This window comes from Pelodiscus sinensis, chromosome 21, assembly GCF_049634645.1.
Source record: "Pelodiscus sinensis isolate JC-2024 chromosome 21, ASM4963464v1, whole genome shotgun sequence".
NCBI classification, from domain to species: Eukaryota; Metazoa; Chordata; order Testudines; family Trionychidae; genus Pelodiscus; species Pelodiscus sinensis.
The window spans coordinates 5,321,824-5,331,622 of record NC_134731.1 but is presented as its reverse complement, the minus strand read 5'-3'; the positions used below and the strand labels follow the sequence as shown (position 1 = coordinate 5,331,622).

The 9,799-nt window shown below is 49.6% G+C and overlaps 1 protein-coding gene across 3 annotated transcripts in view; it reads left to right on the top strand.

Annotated features, from left to right (window-relative positions):
* The first annotated feature begins 207 nt into the window (after positions 1-207).
* Positions 208-9,799, top strand: part of TRIM37 (tripartite motif containing 37) — a 61,389-nt gene continuing 51,797 nt past the window's right edge. The window contains exons 1-3 of one of the 3 annotated variants that reach the window (XM_075904680.1): positions 208-377; positions 486-583; positions 3,582-3,683. In XM_075904680.1, the coding sequence (XP_075760795.1) occupies positions 224-377; positions 486-583; positions 3,582-3,683 (354 nt within the window). In that variant the 5' untranslated portion in view covers positions 208-223. Of the gene's footprint in view, positions 584-3,581; positions 3,684-9,799 lie in introns of all 3 variants that reach the window. The other 2 variants (XM_075904677.1, XM_075904678.1) reach the window with 2 other exon arrangements.

Genomic DNA, 9,799 nt, shown 5'->3' with positions numbered 1-9,799 from the left:
CACCAGGGAGGCAGCAAATCTGGCGGGGCCAGGACCCAGCCCTGGCACAAATGAAGCGGGGGCCGTGCCCTAGGCTGACTCTGCAGCCCTGGGGGAAAGTGGTGCGGGGGGGGGGGTGAGGCGCTGTAGCCTCTGGAGATGCTGCATCTTGCAGCAGGAGGTCGCACCCTCTGCAGATGCTGGAGAAGGGCGGGAGGTGGGGGAGGGGCGGTACCCTTTGCAGATGCTCCCCCTCGAGGCGGCGCCTGCGCGCTGCGGCCAGGCGGGTCGCGTGACGGAGGGGGCGGGGCCGGGCCGGCTCTCCTCAGCCGCAAGGCGGGAGCGCGAGCGGAGGGCGGAGCCGCCGGCGCCCCTGTCTCCCCGGGCGAACATGGCCGGTAGCTAGTGGGGCCGGGGCGCTGCGGAGGGAGCCGGGCCGCTGCGGAGGGAGCCTCTCCCGCCCGCGGCTCCTCACGCTCTCCCCACCCCCCCCTTCTCTCCCGCAGGGGCCGCGTCCGGGACCTGCTCCCCGGGGCGCTGGGGAGCCGCCCCGCTGAGGGCGGGCGCCGGGCGAGCCGAGGCCATGGACGAGCAGAGCGTGGAGGTGAGGGGGCGGGGAGGGGCAGCGTCCACCTGCCGGGGCGGGCCCGGCTCGGCTCCCCTCACGGGCGGGAGCCTGCCTCAGGACGCCTGGGTTCCGCCCCGGCTCGGCTCCCCTCACGGGCGGGAGCCTGCCTCAGGACGCCTGGGTTCCGCCCCGGCTCGTTGCGGGAGCATCGCTCTGCTGCTAGGCACGTCTCTAAAACAAACCGCAGGCGGCCGCCAATGCTCCCTCTCGTTAGTGTTTTTCCCCCCCGCCCCGGGACGGAATAAATTTTATGGTGTGCGCGGAGGCACGCGCGGGTGTGCACCACCCGGCGGAACGCACGCTGCCGGCGGTGGGAGCTCTGGGCAGCACCTGAATCTCTCCTGGGGGCCCGCCCAAGCGCTCCGCTGATAGGGTAACCGGGCGGCCACCTGTGCTGGCTGCACATCCTTGGCCACCAGCTAGAGTGGCCTGTGGGTCTTCACATGGGGGAAGGGAGGTGGTGTTTGGGCTGTCAGCCTCCGACAGAGCCCGGGGGGTGGGAATAACAAACTAGAACCTGATCTCTACGAGAAACCTAAGTTGACCTCGCTGTGGTGCTGGGGGTGTGGGAATTGCCCAAATTTTTCACACCGCTAGGAGGCGAACTGAGGTTGATCTAAGACAAATCAATGGCTGGGTGCCACCAGGTTGTGCAGAGAGACTGATGTTCGATGTATTAATATGTGGCCTGGTAAAGGGAGTAGTATGCAGTGGTGAGGCAAAAATGCAGGTCACACAAGTATTTAGATTAGTCCGGGTTCTTCAAAAAATCTTCTCAAACTCCAGAGACATACAAGGAAGCTAGGAATGGAAAACGTGGTGGCTGATGAACTTCAGTTTTTACAGGGGAAAGGTAGAACGCACGTTGGAAGGAGTAATTGGAACCCATCGTACATTGTGCTGCAGTATAGTTGTAACCACACAAGAAAATAGTCCAGACATCATCGTGGATGGTGTTAATGAAAAAACATAAGCTCAGTGTGCAGTGATAGGAAATAAACAATTCTGTCGTGTAGGAAATACAGAAAATGCTACAGGTTGCCCCTCTGAAAACTGGCACACGCTGGTCCAGCAACATGCCGGACTTCGGATGCTCCTGGACCAGAGAACCCAGCAGGATAATGTCAAGAGGGCCAGCTGGATCTGGGGGCAGCAGGAGCCCCACAGCAGTGCTGGGGCCAGGGATTGAAGGGGTGGGGATCAGGATGGGGCTGGGGAACCCCAGGTGCCTGCAGCAGCACAGCCAGAAGCTGTAGAGCCTGGCTGTTCACAGCAGTGGAGCCAAAGAACCCTAACAACCTGTGGCAGGCAGCAGAGGATCAGGGGGCCAGAGAAGCCCAGCCACCTGCAGCAGCGTGGGGCTGGGGATATCTGACCGCATACAGCAGCATGGGCCAGACAACCCCAGCCACCTGTGTCGGGGCGGCTGGCTCAGGCCTGTGGCAGGGGATGCCTCCCTGATCCGGCAAATTCCTGACGGTGCAAGATCAGGGAGGTCCAACCTGTATAATGCCACTTTTATAAAGAAATAAAAGGTTGTCCTCATCTGAAATACTGTATTCAGCTATGGTCACTCTTTCTCAAAAATTATAGCAACAGCAAGAGGTCAGAGATACAAAATAAGTGGTTTTGAAGTCAGGATGCGAATGATTAACTGGTTAACCGGTTAACTGGTGGGGCCTAGAGCAGCACCCCCTGTAGGGTGTCGCAGGTAGGGGCAGCTCCTGTGGGCCTGGGCACCCTGCAGGCAGGGGCTGCTCCAGCCCAGCTGCGGACAGCGGGGTGGGGGTACTCTAGCTGGGCTGAAATGGCCCTCCTGCTCACCTTCCCTTTAACCAGCTAACCCATTAGTGAATTAAACAGGATTTTACATCTCTATTTTGAAGTATGGAAAGATTTATGTAAGAGAGCAAGATGAGTGAGACTGTTTAATATAGATAGGAGTTAAAAAGGGTTTATATATATTGGGAAATTGACCATCATATCTATAGCAGATTAACTATTCAGCTATAGTTACTCTGCGCTAAGTGATTTTTGAGTTCTTACATGGATTTTTTTTAACAATTTGTCCACATCTTTTTTAAATTGTGGTGTCCAGAATTGGACACAGTACTCCAGCTAGGGCCTCAGCAATGGTGAGAAGAATGAGACCATTAACTTTCATGTTTTTACATACAACACTTCTGTTGTTAAACCCCAGAATCATACTAGTCTTGTTTGCAGCTGCATCACATTGGCAATTCATATTCAGTTTCATGTTGATACATTGGAGATGGTTCTGTGAAGAGCCCCAACAGTGTTAAAGGATTGGAAAGCATGCCTAACAGTGAGTGATAGACTTAAGGAGCTTGAACTTTCTAATTTAAAAAAGAGAAGGTTAAAGAGTGAGATCAGTTTGTAAGTACCTACATGGGGAAAAATTATTTGACAATACTATTAAGTTCAGCAGGCTATTATACCAAGATCCAATGACAGCAAGTAGTTAGACAACTTCAGACAAGAAATGAGGTGTACATTTTTAACAGTGAGCTAATTAATTAGGATAATTGGATGTTTCTTTAAAAAATGTGCTCTAGTTGAAATATAACTCCACAATAATTCCAATGGCCTGCGTTAGCAGGAGGTCAGATTAAATGATCACATTGGCTCTCCTGGCTTTAGAATTTATGATTCTGTAATTACAGAGCCTTTTTCGTTTGGGTTATTGTGTCACGCACATACAAGTGAGAAATTGCATGTTTTGGCTACAGAACTATATAGATGAAAACAAAAAAGTGAACTAGCAGCATGTTAATGGAAAGGATAAAATGGGAAAGTGTAATCCGCGGTGGTTTGTTTTAGTACGTGCCACCATCATGATTCAAATCCAACATGTCATCCATAACCTTGTATTTTAGGACTTATTGTTAGTAAACATGATGCATTGACTGCTGAAGATCTTACAGATTCAAGTGTATATCTTAACTTTTTGCAGAGCATTGCAGAGGTGTTCCGATGTTTCATTTGTATGGAAAAATTGCGTGATGCACGTCTGTGTCCACATTGCTCCAAGCTGTGTTGTTTCAGTTGCATTCGGGTAAGTTAACTTTTTCTATTTTCTGTGTATACATAGATTAGCTAAAGAGCTACAGCAGCAATGGGCATAAACTGTCACAGGGGGAGCATGCCACAAATTTTGGTAAGTTGTCATTGGCCTCACATTTCTACTATATTAATGGAGGAGGTCTGGGAGGGAGTTTGTGTGCAGGAGGGAGCTCCGGGCTGAGCTCCAGGAGTTTGGGGTACAGGAGAGGTGTGGTCTGGGAGGGAGCTCCAAGCTGGTCCAGTGGTGGAGTGCAGCAGATGGTGAGGGGTGTGGGCTTTGGCATGGAGTTAGGGAGAAGTGGTTCTGACCTGGGACAGGAGGTTAGACGGTGAGAGCACAGTGGGGTGCTCAGGTAGGCTGTGTGCCTGCCATGGCTCCATGCCACTTCCAAAGACAACTGGCTGCTACTGGCACGTGTCTGTGGCCCCTTGGGAGCAGCAGATCTCTGTGCAGCCCCTGCCTGCAAACACAGCTCCTTCAGTTCCCATTGGCCAGTTTCTAGCCAATGGGTGCTGGTGAGAATGTTGCTGGGGTCGGGGGAGTAGGATCTGTGAGGAGGGTTGGGAATAGTGCACGGAGACTTGCTGTTCCAAGGGGTGCACAGGCACATGCCAGTAATTGCAGAAATGCATTTCCAGATCCAGCCCGCTGGCCATATTTTGCCCACTCCTGAGCTACAGGGTAAACTTAATTTTATCCTCTTCAGAGCACTGAGAAATTCCTTTCCTTACTATGTGCTCCTTATTTCTCCCCATAAAAGTTATAACTTGTAGTATGCCCAACCCTTTTGGCTCACCTAATGCAGTTTCTTGATTAGCTGGAAGAATCACTTTTGAGAACAAGCATACAGCAGTCCATTCCTCTAACATCTCATAAGGGGCATTTATAGTGGTGCCTATCTGTAGCACACAGTTCTGCCAGGCCATAATCCTTTTGTCATTTGTGAGGCATTGTCCACGTTGTAAAACAGGCTTCAGTCATGGTTGCTGTACTGTTTGTCTGAGGTAAATAGGCTGAAGTTAATAAGGACAAATGCAAAGTACTCCACTTAGGAAGGAACAATCAGTCTCACATATACAGAGTGGGAAGCAACCGTCTAGGAAGGAGTACTGCAGAAAGAGATACAGGGGTCGTAGTGGGCCACAAGCTAAATATGAGTCAACAGCGTAATGCTGTTGCAAAAAAGCAAACGTGATTCTGGGATGCATTAACAGATGTGTTGTGAGCAAGACACGAGAAGTCATTCTTCTGCTCTACTCTGAGCTGGTTAGGCCTCAGTTGGAGTATTGTGTCCAGTTCTGGGCACCGCATTTCAAGAAAGATGTGGAGAAATTGGAGAAGGTCTAGAGAAGAGCAACAAGAATGATTAAAGGTCTAGAGAACATGACCTATGAAGGAATACTGAAAGAATTGGGCTTCTTTAGTTTGAAAAGAAGAAGACAGAGCGGACATGATAGCGGTTTTCAGATATCTAAAAGGGTGTCACGAGGAGGGAGAAAAATTGTTTTCCTTAGCCTCTGAGGATAGGATAAGAAGCAGTGGGCTTAACCTGCAGCAAGGGAGGTTTAGGATGGACATTAGGAAAAAGTTCCTAACTGTCAGGGTGGTTAAACACTGGAATAAGTTGTCTAGGGAAGTTGTGGAATCTCCCATCACTGGAGATATTTAAGAGCATGTTAGACAGACATCTATCAGGGATGGTCTAGACAGTACTTGGTCCTGCCATGAGGGCAGGGGATTAGACTCAATGACCTCTCAAAGTCCCTTCCAGTTCTAGTGGTCTGATTCTATGAAACTGTGTTCAGAAACCATGTTAGAAACCTGTTGAATGGGTAGTCTTGTACATGGTTTTGGCCAGTGTGATTGCCTGCCATAAAATTATGAGCACTGTTATATCTGACAGTAACACTTTCAGCATGGTATTGAGTGTAGGAACTATGACTTGTAGAGGTGGAAGATTTTGAGATCATAAGTAGGGATGTAGAAGATTAATTGGTTAACCAGTAGGAGCTGGGGCAGCCCCTCTCCCCTACCGCAAGTGACATGCTTACTTCTGGGTAGCCAGCTGCAGCAAGGCCACTGCTCTGGGCCCCTGCCAGCCCCGCTCTTCGGGGGGGATTCACTGTGGGCTCTTCAGTATAAAGCTTCTTTAAGCTTAAATAAGCTTTGTACTGCAGAGCCTGCAGCATAGGTAACCACTATGATTTTTAGCAGTTACATGGTTACATTTTAAAGTGCATTTATACATCCCTAATCTTAAGCAGTGTTTATGGGTCTGGAAAATAGAAAATCCATCCTTTGACTTGTAACTTGTGCATGTGATTATAGATCACGATATTAAGGATTCTAGCCATGCTTTAAGGATGCTGAATGATGGACATAGCACTCAAATGGCTGTTAACTTTTTTTAGGCTCAGGACCCATTTGTAAACCTTGATGGACTGTCATGACCCTGAGACATGCCCCGAGAGTTCTCTTCCTCCCAGTGGTCTGTGCAATGTGAGGAGGAACTTAGGCCTGGCTTACACTGGGAGTTTAGGTTAAATTTAGCCCCATAAGGTGGGTTTTTTTTAAACAAGGAGTCCACATTACCAAGCCCGTTGCATCTGCTTTAAGAGCTGCTGAAGTCTGTTTCAGTACTTCTGCTTTTACAACCTTGCATGGTCAAATTTACGGTAGTGTAGAACCAGCATTGCGAATATTGACGTTCTTGAGCTCTGGGAAGCATCCCACAGTGCCCTGCTGTGACCACTCTGTCCAGAACTTGCTACTCTGTTGCTCTCCAGGTGAACAGGAAAAGCCCTGGGAAAGCTTGAATTTCATTTCCCACATGGCCAGTGTTGTAAGCATACATCAGAGCAGGCAGCACACCTGAACATCACATGTAGCTATGAGTTCCATGACTTTAAGTCTCATGAGCTCCAGTTCCCAGGGACACAGAAGCGCACCAGCATGGAGTATGAAGATGATTTTGGACCCCATAAAGGCATGGGGAGAGGAATGCATTCTCTGAATCAGCAAATGAAACACAGACACTCATGCGAAGATTGCAAAGTGCACAGTGAAGAAAAGGTACCTCAATGATGCCCAACAGTGCAATGTTAAAATAAAATAGCTGAGGCAGTCTGATCACAAGACCTAAGGAGGCAAATGGACAGACTAGTGCACCACCACAAACATGCTGATTCTATGACCAGCTGCATACGGTAGTGGGGTGAGACCTGACCAGCTTCCCAAGATAAACTATGGAATCCTTCCAAGATGCTCAGGGAAGCAGCGTGGAGGAAGAGAATGGCCAGCCGGTGAGTGTCAAGAACTTTATAACCTTGGAGACGATCCCCTCCTCCCAGGATGTCTGTCGGGCACCATACCCAGGGAGGGCACTTCTGGTGAGTTCACTTTATTTTTCTTGCTACAAGAGGGTAAGGCAGTTTGGTGTGGCACACTCTGTGCCTACACAGCATGGGGCCCCTGTAATAGCTTGTTAACTAGTGATGTTAACTATCGTTTGTGTAAACGAGTAACCACTGGAGATACTAGTGGTTTCACATTTACATGCAGGGAGGTGGGAGCCAGTGCTTGGGGGCTCCTGCCTTCCCTCTTCCCCCCACACTGCTGCCTCTGTGGGAGGCAGAAAGGGGGGGGAGCAGGCAGCTCTGTGGGTTCTAATATGTGGGAGCTGGCTTAAAAGCTAGCTCCCCACAGGCACACAGCTCCTCCCACTGGCCCCCCGCCGCCTCTGATAGAGGCAGCAAGGTAGGGGCGTTTGTGTGTAGTTGGTATGATTACCTGATAAGCCCAGGTTGATTGGTTAATTGTGTAATGGTCTGCACACTAACATCCCTATTGTTAACCTGTCTGGAGATGGAGTGGGAATCCTCCCTGCACATCTCCATGAAACTCTTATAGAGGAACTTTTTGATCTTTCTCACAAGGATTCTGGGGAGGCCTGCCTTATTCTGTCCTCCGTGGTAGGATACTTTCCTGTGCCAAGCAATCAGTAAGTGGTCTGGCATCATTGTAGCACAAAACAGTGCCGCATAAGGCCCAGGTTTATGGCCACATTCAGTCAGTATCAGCTCCCTATTGCTATGTGATTTGGAGAAGACTGATATCTTGCATGGCAACCTGGATGAAGGAGCAGGGGAAGCTATTAGCTGTGTTCTCTGCTGCTAGTATGGTTTCAGCCTCTGGCATTCCCTCTGTCCCTCCTCCGCCTGCCTACAGGCTCCTATGGAATGGGAAAGTAGCACTCTTCCAGGAAGCGGTGTGTGGTGGTCACAGAGGAGGGAAGCCGCATGAGCCACCATCCTGCCCCGATAGCATGACCTGACCCTGTCCTCCCTTGCAAGTCCTGGTAGGCCTCTTACCATGACTGTCTCCAAACCGGGTGAATCCAGATGTTCCCTTCAGAACACTTTTTTGTACCTGCTGTACTGTGGTCATTAAAGCATAATTTTGGCCTTGCAAATAACATATCTTCATTGTTTTTAGAGAGACCTTCACTACATGGTAACAGATTAGGTTTTAGGCTCCACAATGTATTTCCTGTAATGTGTGCCCTTCTAACTTTTTGTTACAGCGGGAAGAGCACGGGGCTTACTGCTCCATCAGTTGTCTGGCTCTCACAAATCCGCAGAAAAAATGGATAAGGTATGACATGTTTAAGAAGCAAATGGAATGGAGGAATATGCTACTGGAGTAGATATGAGCAGAACTGCAGGAGAGGAGGGCATACAGGAAACTGCAAGTGAAGCACCAGGGTGATGTCTTTTTGTCCCTGACGGCTGTGATAAGTGCATGGTGGCTTGCCTTGAGAGGCTTCTACCCCACCCATTGCAGAACTATCCTCACCTAGTTCTGTAGCCTCCACCCCCAGGGACCCTAGAACGTGAGGGATGGGAGAACTAAAGGGCAGCCTCACACTCAACCTCTAGTGCGTCGCAAAGCAAAAGGCTGTCCCTGTGTTTCTGATTCTCCCTCCCCCCCACCCTTGAAGGCCCACCAGGGACTCCTTTTCTGTCCCCACTTTCTTCCCTAAATAAAAATACATGATTTCTGAGCAACAGTCTCTTTCTTACTTGTATTACAGGGATGGGGTGGGGAATTACAGGCAAACACACTGAATGCAGAGGCACCTGGTTGAGAGCAATATGTATGAGTCTCAGAACTGGCCATTCATAAAACTTTCTTTCAAAGCTTCTGATTTGCACTGCCCGCTGCTGTGCTCTCCCTATTGCTCTGGTGTCTGGCTGCTCAAAATCTCTGGTTAGGCGCTCTGCCTCAGCCCCCCATCCTGCCAGATAATTTTCTCCCTTGCTCTCACATATTATGGAACACACAACAGGCTGCCACCACAATAGTTCACTGAGGTCTACCCTAATCAGGAGATTCCTAAACCTTCCTTTTAAATACCTAAAAGCACATTAAACTACCAATCTGCTCTTTACTGCAGTCCAGGCTGCCAGCGTATGGCTTCATGAGCCATGGGAGCAAGGTGTAAGCTGGGTCACCAAGGATTACAATTGGCATTTCCACCTCTCCGATTCTGATTTTCTGTCTGGGGGGGGGAAAAAAGGTCCAGCTTGCAACTTTCTGAAGAGGCGCGAGTTCCTAAAGACACATGCGTCATGGATCTTTTCCGACCATCCCGTGTTATCAGTGAAATGGCCCTTGTGGTCAATCAGTGCTTGCAGCACCATGGAGAAGTACCCCTTGCAGTTTATGTATTCCTTGGAAAGTTGGTCGGATGCCAAGATGGGGGTGTGCATTCTGTCCATTGCCCCAACGTAGTTAGAGAACCCCCATTACGGCAAAGCCTTCCACTTTGGCACCCATGTTTCCCAGTTCCATGAAAGTAGCCTTGCGCATTTGGAAATTTTGCAGCCATTGCTGATTGTCCCATACCTGCAGCACTATGCGATCCCACCAGTCTGTGCACATCTGACAACACCAGAACCAGCGTTTCACTGTTTCCAGAGGATCAGTTGGCGACTGCGTTTCCAATTCCCTCAACTCAAGGGCCTGTCTGGACAGTGTGCCCATGGCATCTTGACATTTATCCTTGTCGTCTTCCTGAAGTGCTGCGCATATGCTCTCAACATACT